This window comes from Taudactylus pleione, unplaced genomic scaffold, assembly GCF_031769625.1.
Source record: "Taudactylus pleione unplaced genomic scaffold, aTauple2 ptg000472l, whole genome shotgun sequence".
NCBI classification, from domain to species: domain Eukaryota; kingdom Metazoa; phylum Chordata; class Amphibia; order Anura; family Myobatrachidae; genus Taudactylus; species Taudactylus pleione.
This window is the reverse complement of record NW_028284874.1, coordinates 1,600-24,328: the sequence shown is the minus strand read 5'-3', so window position 1 is coordinate 24,328 and position 22,729 is coordinate 1,600. Positions and strand designations below refer to the sequence as shown.

General features: G+C 44.8%; 1 protein-coding gene across 1 annotated transcript; it reads right to left on the bottom strand.

Moving 5' to 3' along the window:
- Positions 1 to 8,613: 8,613 nt before the first annotated feature.
- On the bottom strand, positions 8,614 to 22,512 carry LZTS3 (leucine zipper tumor suppressor family member 3). The gene is made up of 3 exons (XM_088448924.1): positions 22,204 to 22,512; positions 17,517 to 18,347; positions 8,614 to 9,436 (listed from the first exon to the last, which is right to left on the bottom strand). Exons 1-3 carry the CDS (start codon positions 22,510 to 22,512, stop codon positions 8,732 to 8,734), a joined length of 1,845 nt encoding a protein of 614 aa, XP_088305050.1. The 3' UTR covers positions 8,614 to 8,731.
- Positions 22,513 to 22,729: the final 217 nt, after the last annotated feature.

Here is a 22,729-nt window from a genome sequence, read left to right as displayed (position 1 = left end):
TGTTTTTTTTTTTTCGACTCGGTCATGAAACACCCTAAATAAACATTAATGTAAATAAATAAAACAAAAGCAGATAATTGAAGCGACAGGCCCTATTTAAAGTAATAACAAAGAATATGGTGGAAAGTGGATTGTTTTTTGTGGGTGGGTACAAAGATTAATGAACAATTGGCTGCAGCATCTCCCAAGATCCAGCCAGACCCTGGTTTTAATAAAGGGATCCCATTATTAATATTATTGTTGATTAATAAGCCCCCTACAATGCTCCACAGCTCCAGACAGTGGGGAGGACAAAGGATAGGGAAGGATGAAACAAGTGAGTGAGGGTACCTTAGTGAGGAGAGATAAAGTACCAACCAATCAGCTCCTGTCATTTTTCAAACACAGCCTGTAATGTGACGGTTGGGAGCTTTATCTAATCTCCTTCCACTTTATCTCTCTCCAAACTTTGATACATCTCCCCCTAATTGAGAGTAGGGTAATACATAGGGGCCCATTCACCATTACTTAATATAAGTGAAAATAGTAATTTTCTCTTACATTTGTAAAATCCAAAGCCCTGGGAGGAGAGGCAGGTGGGTGGCGACAGGGGCGGGGCCTGATGGTTTGCGTCATTAAGCCCCGTCCCCTCACAGTAAAATGCCTGCAATTGGCTTAAATTTAAATAGGGACGCGAATCATGTAGAATCATGTGATTAAGCCCCACCCCCTGCATGGACACCCGCGATCGCCGCGGAAATTCTCCTAAGGAAGTGGTCAGAATGCGGGAGAAATGCCTACCCTTCCGGGGGTGCGGGGGGTTACCCGAAAAATCGTGAGCCTCCCGCGAAAACCGGGAGGGTAGGCATGTATGCTATGTTCGATGGTACAATATCGGCCAAAAAGCCCTGTGGGCGGCACGTGATACCAGCGCTGACGCTGACACAGTAGGCAGCCTGACTAAACACGCCAGAGACAGGGTGTACGCTGTGGCTGTGGGGGCCAGGGAGCGAGGAGACAGTGTGCAGCGGTGCCACTGTCTCAGTCACTGACAGAGCGTTGGTCCGCTGCTGGCGTTACAAGTGCCGCGGCCACCGCGCGGACTTCAATCGTGGTCATTAGTAGGAGACTGCCTCTGCCTGTCATTATGGAAGGCGAGCGGCGCCCTCCAGTGGCCGGCGCCCCTAGGCAGCTGCCTATAGCTGACACCGGCCCTGAATGGATCCCAAGTTAGATTGTAAAGGTTTGAACGCACGAATCGGCACTTTGAACGGGGCTTCCGAATGTAAGTGTGATAGAAAATAAAGTCGCATTGAAGGTATGATTATACAAGTGTGTATCCAGCTTAACACAGGTAATGCAGGAGATATCACCAATACCTCCTGCTTGAAGCCTTCTGCCGTCACCATAAAGTAGTACATTGACTTTCATTCATCAAACTCTGAAAAGTTTTTGAAACCTACAGTACTCCAACTTTAGATAGCGTTGGATCCATGAGCCCCACTCCTGCCTATGGGAAGGAGGGCCGGACTGCGAATAGGCATCAATACTAATTAGTGGCATAACCGTCAGTGATAGAGCTCATGGGGACAGGTGCATTTCGTAGTGGGGCATAGGTTCCTATACTCGCTTTATTTAAATCCCTAAAGAAAGTATATGGAGGATTTTATAGTCTGATGAAACTTCAGGTAACATTGGAGTCCCGGTTTTTTATTTTACGACAATGGTGACCTATTGCGGTGCTAACATTTCCCCGTTCTCGTTTAAGATGTACAAAGCGAGAATATTTCAATTGGAGGGTAGATTTACTAAAGCTTCTAAACCACACAAAAGGTGCCCATAGCAACCAATCAGCTTACAGTATGTCATTTTCTAGAATGCAATATAGAAGTGATAGCTATAATCTGATTGGTTGCTATGGGCAACACCACCGATTTTAATTTTTTTAGATGCTTAAGTAAATCTACCCCTAAACCTTACATATTTGTCAAAATGTTGACGATAATTTTTATTATTATTTTCCTATGACAAACTCTTTTTTTAAATACCAATGGCCGCGATTCAATTCAGCGCAATGCTGAATGGCTTCGGAAAGGAGCTCCCGGGGCTATTGAATTCAGCGCGCCGTTAAGTCGGAGAATGCCGGTTCTCGCAGCTTAAACTGGGTGTTTAGTTGCAAGAACCGGCATTCTCCGACTAAAGAGTAGCGCTAAGCCGGCAAACAGCCGTGCGGCCTGCACTTTTGTCTTCGAGTTGGGCCAAACATCACGCTTAATCGAATAGCTACGGGAGCTCCTTCCCGGGGCTATTCATCATCGCTATGAATTGAATCACGGCTTTTGTTTTAGGGCCAACAGGTATTACCGTTGCTTCTGCAGCCATGGTGAGGTTCGGTCCACAGAAACACAATGAAGAGATAGTACACACGGGTCACAAAACAAAATATTGAAAATATAATTTACAGAGATTTCATATCACTAATAGGAAATATTGGTTATGGGTGTAAAAACACCTCTAGTAACTAATGTAGCACACCTCGTAGGCTATGGGCGATGTTTTGGCACAGATGTGAAAACCAGAAACTAGGAAGGGTCTTTATCCAGGGTATCTACACCAGGACAACCCATAAATGGACCTACAGTTTGCTTGAGTTTCACGTAGGTCTGGAGATTAGCTGACCACACAAGCAGATTGGCCATTCGACCAAACAGGTGCCAAATTGACAAGAGTCCGGCACATTCGTCTGGACGTCAAGTTGATGAACCAGGCAGGAAGTTCTGTTGCCAAATGGCCCACCCATGCGTTTGGCTTGACCTCTATGGACTGTATCTATGAGCAGACGGTGTGTGGCTAGCTTAGCCACCGTAATGCTAATTTACAAGGGCTCGTACACACGGACACTGATGTCAGTCATTCGACAAATGTTAACTACTAAACGACCCCTTAACGCTGATAATCCCAAAAATAATGTAAGTGGCCAGACCTATACGCACAGCCGTTACGGCAACTGTTTTGTTGGTCTCGGCACTGCCTGTAGCTCTCACAAGCCTTACCACCCCACTCTTTGGGTTTTGGTGAGGACACATTGGGCCTGATACAGAGGTGGAAACTCATGCGGCCACGGTTGCAATTGTTTTGCGGACTCGAAGTGGCGTGAATTTGCATGCGCCGGGCTATGCAATCCTTGAGACGCTCACATGCAGTGCCCATGGACAGTGTAACTCTGCTGGTGGTACTGAACACTCCACCATCGGCAAGCCATCGCTTCCAGACGCAGTGTCTCCTTCTAAAATTGCTCTAAATATGGCTACTGTGGCAGCGTACCTGCGTTTTGGGAATGCAGCTTCATTCACTAACACGCCTGTGACACCCTCATAACATGCGCATGAAACAGTCTTGTTTTGCATTCACTTCAGGCCATCTCCTAGCAACGTTCATGGTCTTGCTCCACCAGTTCTAATGCCAGTGATCCCGTACGCAACCGCGTGTCTCTGCGCACACTCAGGTGAATTCATGCACCATTGGGATTTTCACGATGTAATCATCACTCAACTGCGCATACATCGGCATCCGGGGACGGACTGGTGCGCTGAGCAGCCCTGGCAGTCCCCCTGCGTGCCCGCAAACGGGGCTTGGCCTCACCTCACGGGGGCGTGCCACAAGTCACAGGGGCCTGGCCTGGCGGAACACCCCATCTTTCAATATCTTTCAGGGTTTTTCAGCCGGACCGGCTCATCTGGCCATCGGCATTTGCCAGAAGTGCCACATGGGCAGTCCAGCCCTGTCGGCATCTCTCCACCACTGAATCAGGCCAATTGTGAGGACAAAGTACAAGACTTTGACTTCGATTTTAATAGGCATTGTTTTTCAATGCCCGTGTGTACAGGGCCTAAGACACAGTATGGCAATGCAGCCCATAACCCGGACCATTCACCAGAACAACTTGTTCCAAGCTTTGTCGTGGTTCCAGTCATGCCGTCTCTATTCTTGCCAACGACGCGTTCTTGAGCATCGAGGAAGCTCTTTATGCTGGCTAAGTAAACAAACACACAATTCGTTGCAGCATTATTTACAGAGTAAAATCTAGCATAGCTTTTTTTTTCATCTACCCACTGTGAACTGTGCATTATTACCAAAGTAACGCTTGTTAGCAATCCACCTGACATATCACAGCTGACAGAGAGCTCTGCAACTAGGCTCCCAGCCGATCCTATATTCTGTAGATTACTGGACGAGTGGTTTAGCCGGTAAATCCCTGAAAGGTAGGGAATATGCAATTTATTCCTGAAGTTCTACAGCACTTTTCTTTGGTTTTATCCCTGGGAGTTTTATCTGAAGTTTTGTTTTTTTTCAGCATGTAACAGAATTATGAGGTGACGAGAAAGTCTTCCCAATTGTATGTCCTTCGCTGAATCTGATTAGTAATGCATTCAAATCCATTCTCTGCCAGCAGGCCACTGCTTCATATACAGTGCGGTTGGTTGGGGAGCTTCACTTACTGCCTGTAATATCTAAACGACATCTCTCAACGCTTCTGGTATCTGCGACGTCTCTCTAAACGCTTCTGGTATCTGCGGAACTGTAGAGGCTGGTGCATTGGTGACTGCAGCTACAATTCCAAAATGCAGTCGCAACTCGCATACACTAAATAAGCCCCGGATGCCTGTATATACCAAACTGCAGCTATCACAAGTTGTTTGCCGCTCGTCACCAATGGCATATGTGCCCAATTTACACCAGGCATGGGTCACAAGAACAGACTACATGACCATGTTGCTTTGTAAAGTAAGGATTTGTTATTATCACTGAAACTTCAAAATACTTATCTAATGCGCTGCCTCGCTTAAAAGAGAGAAAAAAAATGTAAGCGCTCAAATAAAAACATATTATATACCTAAAGATAAAAGGACCTATCAGCATCAAGCGGTTCTCTAGTGATCGTCATAATCCGCTATTGGCACCTGCCATTGATCACCCACAAATAATAAGAATTTCTCTTGTGTCCCGGTCAGCATGTCTTAGTAACTGCACAAACACGCAGACTACATTAGAATGCCCCTTTCCGCTCCCCTGCTGTCTCTCCATGTGCAAACTGGCACAAATGGGAGCGCCCACTTTTCTGGGCATGGGCGGAGAAATTTCACACGCTAACTGGCATAGTACGCTCTCTGCACTTGTCGATGAAACAAAAAAATCCTATATGGGTGCTATGTGTTATGCAAAGCCAGGAAGACATTTGCCAAGTATAATTTATGTTCTTCATACATAACTTCAAGGTTCTTCTTACGGTACAGTCCTTTTGTTCTTGGCACTTCTGGTAAATTTCAAGAGATCCCCTTGTCTACACTGAGGCAAGGCAGCAATTTGTGGGCTGATCTAATATGCATGGAGACACGTCCTGATGGTTCTCCAAGAACCACGAAAGCATTGAGGCCCTGGACATTTACAAGAGACGCTGGTTCCATGTAAGGCTGGGTAGACACGTAAAGATTTTCTGTCCAACCATCCAACTAGTTGATTGGTTGGAATGAAAATCTGGTAAGGTATGGGAGTAACTGATGATCAGCAATTTGCTCCCAAACGCCGGAAAATGGACAAAAACTGTTGTTTGAACAAATTGTTTAGATCAAACATTTAACAAACTTGTCTGACCGACCATTTTCATCTGTTTTCTGGCATTTAGGAGCAAATTGCTGATCATCAGTTACTCCCATACCTTACCAGATTTTCATTCCAAGCAATCAACTAGTTGGATGGTTGGACAGAAAATCTTTACGTGTGTATGCAGCATAAGATTACATCCTAACTTATATTAGTGCAGGGCCAAAATGGCTGCCTCATTTGTGAACAGTAGGTGGCACAAGCACTCTAAACAGCTAAAATATCTGATAAAAAAATCTCAGCTGCAAACCCCCCCCCCCCCCTTTACTTTCAATGTTAGAATGTCGTATATATTAATCTTTCACATTGCTTTTGCTAATTGATTTTGTTGTGAGCAATCACTTCATGCCCAACGTCAAAAACATCAATAGTACATACCTCCTATTATTTTAATTTATAGAAGATTTACCAAACCCTTAACAATGCTTTCTCTTACGGGCTTATATACTAAGCCTTGGAGAGAGATAAAGTGCACAGAAATAAAATAGCAATCAATCAGATCCTGTCACTTTACAGGCTGTGTTTGAAAAGTGACAGTTAGGAGCTGAATGGATGGTATTTTATCTCCGTCCACTTTATCTTTCTCCAAGGCTTAGTACATCTAATGAGTCCATGGATACACTGTAACTATTGTTGTTCTCCCTGCATATTCTCTTAGTAATTGTTCTTGTAGTAATTATGTTAAATATTGTAATTCTCTTAAAGTACTCTCTGAACATTGTATTAATGTTGTATTATTGAAGATTGCCTGATTCTGAGTCGCACGCAACCCGCTCGCAACGCCAATTTTCATGCAGTTGAGCGGTTTGCAACTGCGCAAGCGCAAACATTTCTGAAGACTTCTATGGCGCATGTGTTACACAGAGTTGTGCGCACAAAGGCGCCATTGTAATCGGGACAGACGGTTTTCAGAAATAGGGTGGGAAACTGACGGGCGTTCCTGGGCGGTGGAGAAGAATGGTCCGTTCACTGAGTGTGTCATGGGAGTGTCGTGGGCGTGACGCAGACACACAGCTGCAAACATAGGAGGGAATGGTCAGATGAAGACACTTTAACTGCTATTGGGCTGGAGCACTTTCCATGGTGTGACCGATGGTGGCGTATAAAGGCTCGCCAATCGGAATTACAGCGTGCACGGATGCTGAAAGTGGGGGTCTCAGTCCTTGGACATTCAGCTGAAAGGATCTACATAAGGGAAAGAGTTTGTAGTGGCATTTGCATATACTCACAGACAGTAGCAGCTCTAGGCCCGGGCAAACCGGGCCGTCGCCCAGAGCGCATTTGTAACCGGCGGGCGCTGGAAATGCCCACCCTTTCTCCCGCCGCTATAGTCATTATATAGCTTCAGTGGGAGGGAGCGGAGGAGGGAAGGGGCGGCAACACAGGACGGCGCTGGGCGCAGCAAAGCCTAGCGCTGGCCCTGCTCACAGATGGGCGTCTACCAATAGACGCTGCTGCGTGGGACTCAGAATCAAGCCCAGAGAGTGCAGCGGCAACACACGACTTCTTCATATTCTCCTAACGTTTCCAATGACTTTTCACAATCATACATATACTTGACCAATGTACCAAGCATTAGTGATGTGGGAATGTGATTAGTGTACACTAGATTCAGGGATAGAACTACCATGGTAGCAGTAGGCGCAGGTGCTACCTGGGAATGCAGACAATATCTGACCTCTTCTGGCTTACTGAAGCTCCCTCTAGTGATCAGGCAAAGGATGTGATTGGCTATCAATTTAGGCTGCTTGCTATTTGTTACGGTAACAGCCGCCACAGTCTACTCAGTAGAGGGTAGGGATGGCGATCTGTAGGTAAACCATTGATGGTTACCATTAATGGTACCAATGGAGGTTAGCATTGATGGTATGAAACCCCTGAAGGGGAACCATGGTTGGCTCTTGCCCACTGATGGTCACCCCTGCTCTCTTATTCAAAGGGCAACAGAGCAGTCACAGTTGACTGTGGGGCTTCACGGGTCACATTGGGGGGCAGAGCTATGCTCCGCGTCCCAGGCCAGGGAGGACAAAAAAAAAACCATTGCCGTGCTCTCTGCCATTGATGGTGGAGAATCACTGGATCTCTGCCATCAATGGTAAACCATCAACCATTGATGGTTAACCATTGATGGTTGCTAACCATCAATGATCGATAGACATCCCTAGTAGAGGGAGCTTCAGTACGCCAGAGTGGGTGAGAAATTATGTACATCGGGCACATGGTGTCCACAAAATTCTACTGAGTAGAATCAATCAAGATTGGAAGGTGCAATACCAGATGTCTCCTCTGCTGAAACATTCTTGGCCAGATTTTAAAATAAGACTTTCCCAGATGTTCACTGTATCATTTTATGACATCAGCATTGAACTCAATGCAAAAATGTAACATTATACTACTGCTTCGTTGCAGCAGTTATATGAGGACTGGTGTTTTACCGAACAGTCAATAGAGAGCATGTGTAAATGGTAGTGTGTATTGGCAAATATATTGTTACCTTCTACTATTGGAAATCCCTATTAGTTAATATAAAATACATGTTCTACCATCCCTCTAAAATGTTGGGATAATTCACAGTAAACAGTGACTAGAACTGTGGGAAGTTTATAATAGGTAGATCGCTAGATTTCACTGCACAGCAGAACATCCATTGCTAGCCAATATGGCTAAAATAACTCAATTTCCAAGTCACTTTGACCTTTTCTTGGAGAGTCCTAAAGGATTAAGGACCAGTAATAGTCACAGGACTGCACCTCCCCTTGGACTGCACTGGAACCGGCAATACATTATAACTATGTAATACACTCTTGGTCCTGCAGGCAGAGGGAGGTGCAGATGTAGGGGAAAACAGACATATAGCATCACTTGCAGCATAACAGACCGTATACCATAAATTTTCATCTGCAGTTAGATTACAGCAAGCACTCGTTCTTCTGCTAGGACGCCTTCTGAGTACTGAAGGGTCTACCACGGGATTATTATATTCAAAGGTCCTTTCAGAACTCTATGGGGTCTTTTCACCTTATGACCATGGGCCGGAGTAGATAGGACATGCACAGTGAAAGACTATCTGTGTACGCTTAGACAACTGTCCTTATATTTCGGTGGACTCTATCCTCTCCAACCTGGATGGTGTCCAAGACTTCTTATCTTCTGCTGGGGAAGTTGTGACCTTTGAGGTTATCTCAATCATCCTCTGCTCCAGTTGTTGGTTTTTTTGATACATCTCCACGTAATTAAGCTGCAGCTGCTTCTGATATTTTATCACCTTCTCCTTTTCCTCTTGCCATGTGCGTCTTTCTTCCTCAAAGTCCAACACCTGCTGGTCCCTTTCTTGCTTCTCTAGAGCTAAGTCCAACTGGAGCTTCTCTATATCTTTCTTCAGGGTCACCACATTGTCCTCGTTTTGGCGTTTCATCTTGGCCTCGTCACTCTCGTAAGCCAGGCTGTCCCTCAGTTTCTCATTGAGTTCTACAGTGTATGGGTTCTGACCCAGGTTGGACAAGGCCTCCTTCAAGCCTGCTATCTCCTGCTCGCATTGGCCAAGCTTCTCCTTCATTTGTTGAGCTTCAATTTGCTTCCTCTGCATCTCGCTCTCGCAGATCTCCAGGCTGACGCTCTTTGAGCTGTATGAATCTTTGATGGAGGCGATCTGCTCCTCCTTCTCCCTCAGTAAGGACTTGGCTTCTTTCAACTGTGTTCTAAGGCCAACTATCTCATTTAGTTTCTGAGCAATGTCTGCCTGGGAATCTTTCAACTGCTGCTTGAGAAGAGATATCTCACCAGCTTTCTGACATACCTGCAAAGAGAAACGTAGATGAATAGGTTTTCAGGATGAAGCAAGATCATAGGCAAAGTATGTTCATGGTCGGTGGATAAATATAGATAAAGAAGTTCAAAAATTCAATGTAACTTCTATCCTAAGATACAATTCTGTAGATTGACTGTACTATATCACAAGCCTTGTAAGGAAATCAGTAAAAAGGTATGTCCATATATGCTCCTGAGGAAGCTGGACTCCAAATACTTCCAGTGAAACGCGTTGAGCGATTATGTGATTGCTATCTGGACATACAATTCTTAACTCCACTTGGATACTTACTTGTGACTCTGGACTGATTTATACCAGTTTTTGGCAGCAGCAAACAGCATCCAGAGGATTTACATCAGCCTACATCTTTGCGGTAACCCTGCTAAGGACAGAATGAACTTTGCTATTCCTAAACCGGTAACATTATGCTGCCTTATGAGTCTTAATAATACCAAGGAGTCAGACTGAATAATACTGAGACTTAACAGTTTCCTGTATGTTTGTCCTGTACGATCTATTTTTTATCCTATTGGTTTATTTCTGTTGAAGAGGTTATATGTCCTTTCTTAGATGTTGAATATTGTTTTATTGTTGTATTAAACATTTATATTATTTTTAAGAAACCGTCCATTTTACCATCATTACCTAGTGTAGTGACATGTCTTAGCGCTGGTATTCCATTCCTTTTCTTGTAAGAAAATCATAATACCATGATGGCAAGGCTGCCGCAATGCAGTAAGAAGGGTAATGCATTGCAGGGGGGCACCAGGCTGGAGAGGTGCCTTCCCATCTCTGCTGGCCATTCTTTCTTGTAACTTCTCTGCGTCTGTTTACATATCCTCCCTTCCCCCATCTCCTCTGCGGCTGGGCCACCTCCGATATGGGATCGGTAGCCCCTAACCTAACCCTCCCTCCCCCCCCACGGCTGTCCGCACCCGGCTTACCTTCGATCGGGGAGCCGGGCGTCGGGCTCCCAGTGTAGGTAAAATGACAGGCGTCGGGATTTCGACGCCTGTCATTAGAACCTTGCCGGGATTAGACAGTCGGGATGCCGACGGTCGGCATTTAGACCATCGGGATCCCGACTGCATTATCATCTTTCAATGTAATGTTATAGCTGAGACTATATGAAGCTACTTTACATTCTTATTGATTTAAAATGATGTCTTGCCTAGGATTCAAAGCTATCACCTCATACTTGGCAGTCAGTCACCTTACCAATTTGCTCCTACGTTAGAAAGCCATGAATGCTAACTATATGAGGGTGCAAATTTATAGTTTGCAGGGGGGCACCCTAGCACCGGCCCTGCGTGATAGCTCCTGTTGAAAGGACTTAAAATGGCATTTACATTACTGTATAGCAACACGGAACACAGTTGGGTCACATTATACTCGCTATGCCCTGTAGACGGATTAATAATCCAATGCATTTATTTTCAGAACTGTGTAAAATTCCTTGACTCGGGGAAAACAGAAAGTTTTCTTACCAAGGCCTAGATTTACTAATCCGTGGTTTGTCAAAGATACAAATGATCGGTGGCTTTAACCGATGGATTTAAAGCGCAAACTGTAATAAATGCTAAAACAGGCTTTAGCTTTAATTTCTGTTGTCATTCTAAATCCATCAGTAAAAGACGCCAATCACTTGGGGCTTTTGACAAACCGACACTTAGTGAATCTGCCCCCAAGAGTTTGAATATTTCATGTGTTTCCTTGGTGTTTACTTTCCTGCAATCTATTGTGTTTTGTTATCAACGAGTTTATATCCAAGAGGTTCCCTGCAGTTTCTTCCAAAAAGGCTAATGACACGAAGTCAGCCATACACCCAAATCATCACATCAAAATCATTTCAAAATCATGTTACATACATCTAAAAAACATATACAAAATTCGACCATATCTCACACAAGACACTGCAAAAACTCTAATCCATGCACTCATTATTTCCCGCATTGATTATTGCAATAGTCTCCTTACTGGTCTTCCCAAAAACAGGCTATCGCCATTACAATCCATTATGAATGCAGCTGCGAGGCTTATCTTCCTTGCCAAACGTTCATCGTCTGCTGCCCCGCTCTGTCAGTCCCTCCATTGGTTGCCGGTTTTCTACCGTATTCAATACAAAATACTGTTACTTACACATAAGGCCATTAACCGAATTACACCAACATACATCTCTTCACTCATCTCAAAATATCTGGCAACCCGACCTCTCCGCTCAGCACAAGATCTGCGTCTCTCATCCCCACGCATTACTTGCTCCCATTTACGGTTACAGGACTTTCTTCGGGCTGCACCCACTCTATGGAATGCCTTACCACACACAATAAGACTTACCTCTACTCTTCAATCCTTCAAGCTTCTCTGAAAACTCACCTCTTCAGACAAGCTTATCAGATTCCAGAACCGACCACATAACCTTCATAGCTTCCATATCTAAGTACATCCCCTCTCACAGTCCACACATAACCTCACATATTGTCTTTCTTTCACATACTCCTGACATTTTGCCGACATTCCTGTGTGACTGGATCATGCAGCCCACCAAGAAACTCTGCATTCTGGCCAGACCAAATTGCAATATATAGCACCTATCCTTGTGTATCAATGCCTATTTCCCTATAGATTGTAAGCTTGCAAGCAGGGCCCTCTTACCTCTATGTCTGTCTGTTATTACCCTGTTTTGTTCCAACAATGTTTCCAATTGTAAAGCGCAACGGAATATACTGCGCTATATAAGAAACTGTTAATAAATAAATAAAATAAATAAATAAATCACATTAACCACTGTAATAGATTTTTATAGCAGGTGGACAAACCGTCTAAGTTTCGTTTTCAAGCTGTTTGTATCACTGTAAATTAAAGTGTTGTTGGTTGACCATCACAGACACATCCATTGACCTGAATAACCCTAGAACAGGGATGGGGAACCTCATGCCTGGGGGGGTGTATAAGGCCCCCAAAATCATTTGGTCTGGCCCTCTGATCTTTTTTCTGCTAGCCTCATCTGACTAGCAGGGTGCCTAGCATGGTACCCTGCAGCCAGAATCTATGAAGCAGTGCCACCTGGAGCGTCCTTAGGACGCCTCAGACGGTCACACCGCTGCCCTTACAGCTCCCCGGAACATCCTCAGGATGCTCCGGGCATTGCTGTAATCACCGCGTTTGTGGCCCCGCACCGTGTGACATCACACGGAGGGGGCGTGGCCTGCACCACACCCGTAAATAATATTATATATATATTTCCAAATGGCCCTCGGCAGAAAAAAGGTTCCCCACTCCTACCCTAGAACATATTGGTCCACTTACTATACTTGGCTGGTCATGTCATGGATGTGTATATGGGAAAAATGTTTTTGTTTTTTCAAAAACATCAATCGGAGAGTATCAGAACATTCCCTGTTAACATCCTGACAGATGATCCATCTCTTATTCATCACTACAACAGTTAGTAACTAATGTGTGTAATATAGGACAACGCAATGAGACGTCTGTGCTGATGGTAGAATTAAACTGTTAAAACTAGACTACAGAGCAGTAGTGGCCAACAGGTAGTCCCAATGAGCATCCTTCACGAGTGCAGAGTCCTCCTGACTAGGATGAGCTTAATACGTGCACAGGAGCTTCTCAGCAGGGTAACCCAAGAAATGATCACTCCTACTTACCAAACGTACCGGTCAGTCATTGTATAGAGAGTGTAGTAAGCAATTTCGCTTTAATGACCACACAGGGTGGGAACTGGGGACCTCTGTACCTATCAAGCATCTTCGCACCTATGCTATTAACACAGGTCACTACCCTTTCCATCTCAGTCTTCCTGCCCTGCTGGGCAGTTTCCCCACTACTGTCGCTCTGTTTTTCCAGATTGAACGCCTGATTCAAGGATATACGCATGTATCTCCAAGCATGCGATGCGACTGCACTGGTGGCCGACTTGCGCGTGACTCTGAATCAGTCCCTAGGTGTGAAGTTGGTTGGGTGTCGCCACTTCTGGTCTGGTTCCTTTCCGCACAATTGTGATAGTCTTACTTATATTAAGGATGGAGGTGGGTAAACAGCCAATGCAAATTTATGCAAATTAATGCGATTACACTGCGATCGCAGCACTATACAAAGACGCCCACCAGGCTATAAAGCCTCCCGCTTCCCATTACATACATCCGCAAGTCAGCGGAAACATCGAGTAACATCGGACCCATACGCACACTTGTGGTTGAGCTTGACCTGACTTACACACTGCGATTCCTCCTGTCGCCATCTAGACCTCTGGCTGCATATGCCATCGCTGGGGCTTAATTACGGTATGCACACCCCGTGTAATGGCGTTAAAAAGCACAGGCACGCCTGCGTTTCTTCAACCACGCCCCCTCTCCACCCCTAAATGGCACATGCTGTCAGTGTCTCCGTGTCTCTGCATATCCGCTGCGTATGCAATCGCAGCGGGCGGTTCGCGCCTGCGTGCTGCAGTATGTACTCATGTGCTGAGCGCAAACATCGACCGGGTGCGTGCTAACACAGACGTGCGATCCAAGCTGAATGAGGCCCTTTGTTATCTCCATTTGTTGTCTGCTAATATGCTGAATAAATTATATTTGTGTAGGAAACATTCCTCTCCCCAATGGGTGTATGTACATATTCATGACTAGAAAGGACATAAGGGGAGGTGTATCAAATATTCTAATGAGGTCAAGTGGAACAGCTGCCAATAGCAACCAATCAGCTTCTACATATCATTTATCTAGTACAGTGTATAAATGATAGCTAGAAGCTGATTGGTTGCTATGGCAACTTCTCCACTTGCCCTCTTTAGAATGTTTGAGACATCTCCCCCATAGAGTACTGTTTAGCAGCAGATAGACAACGTATATTACAAGAAGTGGCAATTGATCATATGCGAAAACACCGAAATAGCGTACAAGTCTGAATCAGGGCCACATTATGTACAATATAATGACATATATCATTGTCTTTGATGACTTGTGAAAGTGATAGATAAGGAAAATTTCCAGCAAGTTATCAGTGATTTCACACCACAGGCTGGGCCTGTATCAGAGGGGTGCGCGCTGGTGGTGAGGGGGTGTGGTTGAGCAATTTTTAGCTATTGTGCGTGCGTCTAAGTATCGCTGCGCATGCGCTCGTGCAGAATCGTAGGTTATCATTTTAGGTGTCCGCAGGGAGAAGTGTATTGAAAATGAAGTAGGCGTTCCTGGGCGGAGACAGGGCGATACTACGCTCTATGGGCGTGTTATGGGATTAAAAAAATGAAACAAATAATATTCAGGCACAAAAAAGAAAATGAATAATACAATAATTACCACCACAGTCTTGGAACTTCCAATCCTGGGATTTCGGGATTAGTGAGCGCAGGTTGTATTTTGCGCTGTTTACTGTAGTAGTTATTTTTTTATGCCGGGCACCTGCAGCACTCGTTCAGACGCTGCCCCGTCCCCTCATACTGCTTAGGGACACTGCGAGAGTACTCGCCTACAGCATAGAGACCTGGAAACATTTTATTTATTTATTTATTAACAGTTTCTTATATAGCGCAGCATATTCCGTTTACAATTGTAACCATTAATAGAACAAAACTAGATAATAACAGACAGATATATAGGTAAGAGGGCCCTGCTCGCAAGCTTACAATCTATAGGGAAATAGGCATTGATACACAAGGATAGGTGCTATATATTGCATTTTGGTCCAGCCAGAATGCAGAGTTTCTTGGTTGGCTGCATGATCCAGTCACACAGGAATGTCGGCCAAATGTCAGGAGGATGTGAGAGGAAGACGATGTGTGAGGGTGTGTGTGTACTGTGAGAGGGGATGTACTTAGATATGGAAGCTATGAAGGTTATGTGGGAGGTTCTGGAATCTAATAAGCTTGCCTGAAGAGGTGCAGCTTCTTCATCAGTCTATGGCCTCCAACATGCGCAGTTCTCTGACAATCAGACTTGCACACAGAACAATCAAACTGGAGCACTCACATAGGAGGCCATAGACTGATGAAGAAGCTGCACGTTCCTTAGGACTGATGCAATTTTTAACGGTGCTACCGAAGGTAGCGTCTAATGATGCACCAATCCTTAGACGTATTAGTCCTAGCCAGTGGCAGGCTCCAGAGGTGGGGGTGCAGCACAGTCCAAAACTCAAACAGGGGAGCCGCACCGACTGCCAGTGAGTCCCGGCCGTCTATAGCCCGTATTCAGTTTGAGGCGAAAAGCCGTTCTCGTGTGTTTTTGGCGGAAACTTTTCGCCGATGACATCATTTCGCCAGGCGGAAAAGTATCGCCGTATTCAATTTGAAAGACTTTCCGTCTAGGTGGAAAGTCAATGCAGTGTAATAGATTAAAAAGTTTCGCCTATGAATAGCAGGCGGAAAAAAGTGCAGAATTGGGGTTTTGGGGTGCAACGTTGCGGGAGCCCCCCTGCAGCCTTCAGATAGTCCCCCAAAGGTAAACTGTGTCAAAATAAAAAAAAAAAACACTTAAGAACACCCCAAAAAAATCACTTTGAATTTGGGGGCGAAAAAAAAAATGTTGGGGGACAAAGTTAAAAACTAGTGAACTTGACTCTGGGGGGTCCCCAAGTATGCCCCAAGTGTTTTTTTCCATTGCAGGGGCTTGCGGCAGGTGGATTTTTCACGATTTTTTAAACGTAACTTTAGCAACTTTTAAATAGGCTCACCCCCATTTTCATGTACCCCAAATTTGCTGGGATAATTTTCTGCAAAAAAAACCTCCTGAATACTATTCTGCACCACTTACACAAAAACGCTATTTAGCAGCTATCGAGCTCGTTTAAAAACACCAAATACCTTCAGCAAGCCAAATCGGGGGGTACCATAGAGAACCCCCATGTCAGAGCATCTTTTGGGGGATGTCAGGCTGATTTCCCCAAATCTGACAGTACTTTCTGCTTATTTAAGTTTCCCGTACTTTCAAATCGAATACGGCGTTACGCGGGCACGTGCGCGATACATTTCCGCCTGCAAAACACGCGATGTAGGCGAAAAGTATCGCGGGTCCACTGAAATTGAATACGGCTCTGTTTTTCAGCATTTGAAATGGCAGTTGGTCTGTTTCCCCTATTTGACTGCGCTGCATCCCCCCCTCTGGAACCGCCTCTGGTCCTAGCACATTCGGGATGTACACCTAGTAAATGCTTTGTATCTGCATAAAGTCACAGCCAATAGAGGCAGCTATGGCGCTGCTGCGTCCCTCAAAGATTCAGGCCCGGCGTATTTCACAGTCTGTATCAATGTATAAGACAAGAGCAAGAATGCACTCGCAGATCTTTACACTTACAATCCAGTTGTATTATTGTATCCTGCAACTTATTAACCAGAAACACTTAAAGCCAAATTCTGCATACAAAATCTTGTAGTTTGATCTAGATGAAGGAGAATATTTCTCTCATCTCTTATGAAGCCCCGTAAGTACATTCCTGCTGCCCTCTCATACGCCTGTGTGGATCAGCAATCTGGTATTTTGAGTATTTTTGAACTTGTGATTGGATCCTTTTACTTTGTTTATATAATTGTATGTTTCTCAAATAACCTTTACTACTCTTTTATATATGTGTTAAAACCTTGTCTCCTTTTGTGTGTCAGTGTAGGGCCTCACTTAGGGCGTGATTCACTACCAATCGCAACTGCGATTACGCACACAATCAGCCGATGATTGCGTTCTGCGCATGTGTATGAATTGCAGTGCACGAAGACCCCACTGCGATCGCAGTGACTACGCAGACCCATCGCAGAGTGATTGACAGGAAGTACCACATCCGGATGAGAATAAAAGAAAAAAAATGACTGTGTTTTTGCCACCAATTGCCAAGAACCATCAGGTCGTTGACATTGATGGCAAAACCATCAACAATCGGTGAAAAACCATCAATAGTTGCTAACCATCAATGGTTATCCCTGCAGTGGAGGCAATCAATATTCAGTTCACTACATGATAGTGGGGTTACTGAGGCTTGAGGCACGCTGACTCACTGACTATAAATCTAGCCGAGTCCATGGCTGCCTACACAGTGTGTAGTTTACAGAAGGAAATTATCATCTTACCTCCCACTTGGTTTCCTCAATCTTTGGGAGGAACTCAGACTGCTCCTTTTTGAAGACCATGCACTTCTTCTCCAGTTCCTCCCTCTCCTGCAGCAACTGGCCAACGTCATCTTGGAACTTCTTCTTTTCTTGCTGGAGCTTGAAGATTTGAAGCTGTAAAGCCTGCTGAGCTCGCTGCGCTTTCTTCGACACTTGCTGAAGCTTGTTGGCATAATTCTGTCTCAAGTCCTCCATTTCACGCTCCCAGATCTTCTGCTTCTCTTCAAAGACCTGAAAAATGGCTGCTTCACTTTTGTCCAAGTTCCTCTTCATCTGTATCACCTCTTGTTCTTTTTCCCAGAGTCGATCCTCTAGGTCTTGTATAATGTCATCACTCGAGGGTGAGTGGAAAGGTAAGGTCTCATTGAGATGGTTCAGTCTACTGAAAGAGGAAGTACTCTTGCTGGAAGATCGTCCACTATCTGAGGTAGAAATTCCATTGTAACCTACTATATTCTTTTCTACATAGGTAGTCCCGATACGATTTATATGGCTTGTTGACGCACTCATTGGGCCAACATGCTGACTGTAGCCAGTCCCGTAGGTTGGTAAGCTGGTCAGCGAATTACGACCAGAATCTGATAGACCTCCCACTTGATTGGAAGACCTATTATGGCTGGTCTTCTCCAAACTGCTCTTCAAGACAGCTGGGCTGGTACTGTTCCCATGACCAGAGCCCTTTCGGTTCTCAGTGACCGCGTTGTTCCCTGGTGGACATAAGTTTTGCATGGAATGAAAATTCTTAGGAACCACCGGTTTAAAGGCAGAGGGTCTTACCAAAGGTTCATTGCTCTGTGAAAAGAGAAGGCACAGACACATTAAAATCCTGTGTAACCAACTGGTTTAATTAAGCATTAGTTATATTAGTCTTGTAATTAGTGCATACAAGTTAAGATCCTGGCTACATAAGGATAATAAAATGAGTTATGAAAAAGCCTGTGAATGACAAGATATGACTAAGGGAAGATACTGTAGGATCCGTTTAAATAATTATATCCTGGGCCTTCTGTAGAAAAAAGGGTTAATGTAACAACCTGCGACTTAGAGGCATTGGCGGGATCCTGGCGAGTTTGCCTAATGTGGCAATAATATAAAAGGCACAACCAACCAGGTTTTGCTTTTTGAATAATTGCTACTTTAGAACATCGTCCAGACTCGTCGGGATCTGACCGATACCTGTAAGTCACAGGCTATTACATTTCCCTCACAAGTGACGAGAGGCCATTCTCTGTGCTTAGAGAAAAGGCAATCCCATCTTTAGCTGTGAATAGGTTTGGAAAGCTAGTTGTGACTTAGAGAGCCCATAGTTAAAAAGAAACAAATGCCAAATTGATTTATTAATATTAAACCAACAGGTTGAACTTGACAGGCATTCGTCTTTTACCAATAAACATAGAAACATAAATTTTGACGGCAGATAAGAACCACTTGGCCCATCTAGTCTGCCCCATTTTTAAACATATTGTTACCTCAACCCTTATTGATCCTTACTTCTTCTGAAGGATATCCTCATGTCTATCCCATGCATGTTTAAATTGCTCTACTGTCTTAGCCTCCACCACCTCTGATGGGAGGCTATTCCACTTGTCCACTACCCTTTCTGTGAAGTAATTTTTCCACAAATTTCCCCAGAACCTACCACCCTCCAGTTTCAGTTAATGTCCTCTTGTTCTAATACTTCTCTTTCTTTACCTTGTACACCCTTTATATATTTGAACGTTTCTATCATGTCCCCCCTATCCCTTCTCTGCTCTAAACTATACATATTAAGACCTTTTAGTCTTTCCTGGTACGTTTTGTGGTGTAGACCTTACACCATTTTAGTTGCCCTTCTTTGTACAGTCTCTAATGTATTAATATCCTTCTTTAGATATGGCCTCCAGAACCGAACACAGTATTCGAGATGAGGACGTACCAAAGACCTATACAGTGGTATTATCACTTCTTTCTCTCTGCTACTGATTCCTCTACCTTGTATAGTCAATCATTGACTATACAACTTTGTTGCTATGCTTCACATGCATTCTCTAAATGCCGGTTGTTAGGGACAACCGAGCAATGAAGATACCCCGAATTTAACAGTAACACCATCAGGGAGAGATGAAATTTAGCTGTTTCCAGTCTGGGAATGATTTTGTTCTGCAAGTACAGATTTACATTCTAAAAAACCATTGGGTGGACACTCTATTTCCAAATCTGAATGTTAAACAGACTATGGCAGTGGTTCCCAAACTGTTTTGGAATCACGGCGCCCTAGAGTATCAGCATTTATTCCCACGGGACAAAAGTTTATTGACAAATTCAGCAAAAATTAAATTAAGCGAATCGTGCTTATATGTCACCCTAAGGATGTGGTTGACAGGGCTGCGCTATCACTGTTTTTGCCCTTCACACGGCCTAAAAATCATTTTATTTGAACTGAACCACCAACCCGTGGCACCCTTGCAATTACACTCCAGGGTGCAGCGGCACCCAGTTTGGGAATTGCAAGACTATGGAGTGAAGGCTCAGTGGCCATTGCCTGGGATGGGAGTGTCCCCAGTTTGGAGCTTGGTGTGTATCTTTTATGTTGCAAAACTAAACATAATTTAGGAACTTTGTACAGTTTTTACTGCGAAAATGGGGGCAGCTTACAAGCTACTACTGTGCCTATACCTGGCATAATTCTTATCATGACTTTCTTCTGTAGCAATGGGTCCTGTGCCCCATCACCAGCTATTATTCCATCTCTGGGTCTTGGCACAGTCATGAGCATAGCCTTGCTAGAGGTGACTATCCACCCATGACTATCAGTGAACCAGTTAGGACATATTGGACTATAGTTGGGGGCATTCCCCTACCCTGTGGAACAATGCGCTCTATAGTCCTACTAGAGTTGTTGACAGCTGGCTACGCCCCCTAAGAAACCATTACTTCTGGTGGCAAGACCTGGTTTCAGGAGCAATATACCAGCCATGTTGCTGGGCTAGTGCTGATTGGATGGCGGTTGAGCTCCTGCTGATCTGTCAGGGTTAGGCTGGACATTTTTTGACATCTTAGTTGGCAGCTAAGATTGTATCTCATCAGAGGTCCCAGCTGCTCATCATTTAAATATTTTATTGCTCATGGTGGCTCATAGCTGTAATATGGTGATTTGGTAGAAAAATAAAGAACAAAATAATTTAAGGTGAAGTGTTGCAGTATCGTGCTACCTGGGCTATATAGCAGAGTCTGACAGCAGAACCGACCATAGGAGTGCAAAATGATAGCAAGATTATATTGAAACAAATGGTGGTGTATATATGCCACTTCTGTCCCATAACCATCTCCCACACCTCTAACGCTCCTCATGGTCCAAAGCTCCACTGCATCTAAGCTCAGAGATCCTGCATCGTTGTGGTGTGACATTACACCTGCATTCAAACATAGGGAGCCTGATTCTGAGTTGGGCGCGGCTGCAGCCGTCCTTACGCCTTTTGCCGCAGTTGCATCTGCATTTTTCTGCTAATGCCTCTCCAAAGCCCTTCCTTGGTGTGCATCCATGTGTCCAAATGTGCAAGGGCCGAGATGTATCTATACACGCTGCAATAACATCTGCCGCAATCTTTGGACACGCCGTCGGTGGCACCGTGAAAACTTGCACCCGTTCTAAGGTACAGGTAAGTGCAGTTTCTCTGTCTAAGTACGGCCTCCAGTATAAGCTGCTGACGCTACATCTGGGTGTCTGTGATTTGCCAACTCCCCATTACTTCAACCAGGACCGACCAATATATTTCAGAGACCGTGCATCCCAATCTGTACTGCGTCTCAGTATGAACGCCATCGGTAGACATGCTCAGTACCACTTAGATGCCTGCACATATGAAAAACATTGCTGCGCTGCGCAGATCCGTAGCTAGGGTAGTGCGGCCGGTGCCATCGCACTGGGCACCACAGGTCAGGGGGCGCTGTTTGGGCCTGTCAAATTTCTGTTTATTATCATACATGCTTGTAGCTTCCTCTTATTTCATCCCCAGCATCTCCTGGCCTCTCCTATCTCTTCCCTGGCCCTTCCCCATGAGGCCATGGCCCTTTTTTGGGTGCATTATGTCCCTTTGAAAAATCAGGTGGGCACCAATGCTCTTTCTGGCACAGGGCACCAAAAAGTCTAGTTTACGGCTCTGGCGCTGCGTCCGACATCACCGCTGCGTCCTAGTCAGAACCAGGCCTACCGTTGTTGTCACCTTTCTGAAAGTAAATCCTGGCCTCTCAATCCCTGCACTCTGCTGCATTACTACCAATTCTACCGTTCAGGTGGTGATTCCTAAACAAAGACGACACCTGATTTACGTTTCCGTGACACGCTAACGTTCAAATTTTGCAATTAATCATACAAGCAATGATTACACATAGGAACATTTGAAAGCCAATGTGAATTATAACTCATTTGTTTTCTTTATAACTGCAGCACAGCCAGCGTATACTCCTAATAACACGTCTTCAATTCCGATCACAGATTTTCACTCGTTGCGGGACACATCCAGTCTGGTACCGTGATTCACAGACGTGTCCTGGGACGTGTCTGTCCCAGCTTTATAGAAAAAATACATGTAAATAATTCAGCCGGCTTCATCAAATGTTTAAATGTGTAAAATAGGTCTAAGAAAGGTATCAATGCCGCAGCTTTAACCTTTTCGCTCTTGCGCTGTTCCCCGTTTATGTACATGGAGTTTTTCTCCGACTTGTAGGCCTTCTCCTCCCCCGAGTATCGGTTTGAGTAGCCGTTTCTGAAGCTGTCGTTCTGCTTGAGGCTGTTCTGAGTCCTGGTGCCCACGCTCTTCATTGCAAACTCCTGGTCATTGGCGACTCCACTGCCCACGCTGCCCATAGTGCCCTGGGAGGGGCCGTCGGTGGAGGAGCGGCTGGTGAAAGAGTGGAAAGACTCCTGGCTCTGGTAGTTTGGGTCGCTCAGGAGAGGTCTTGACTCTAATTTTGCCATGGCAGCACAGACGGAGATGGGCGATGTGACTCAGTGGCTCTACAAAGCAAACATAAAAGAGAATACTTTATTATTTAGGCATTGCAATAACAGATTATAACATAAATCTGAGGGTTTGCCTTTGATAAATAGGCTTATGTTCTATAAACATTTCTTGCAGGTGTTGTCCACTTTTAGAGGGGGGCAACCAGAGGGACCAGCTGGCAGCTGGCTATTA

Coding starts and splice junctions, on each gene's coding strand:
- LZTS3 (XM_088448924.1), bottom strand. CDS start 22,512: ATGGCAAAATTAGAGTCAAGACCTCTCCTGAGCGACCCAAACTACCAG. Junction 18,348..22,203: donor AACAGCGCAAGAGCGAAAAG/GTTAAAGCTGCG, acceptor CTCTTTTCACAG/AGCAATGAACCTTTGGTAAG. Junction 9,437..17,516: donor TTGAGGAAACCAAGTGGGAG/GTAAGATGATAA, acceptor TTCTCTTTGCAG/GTATGTCAGAAAGCTGGTGA.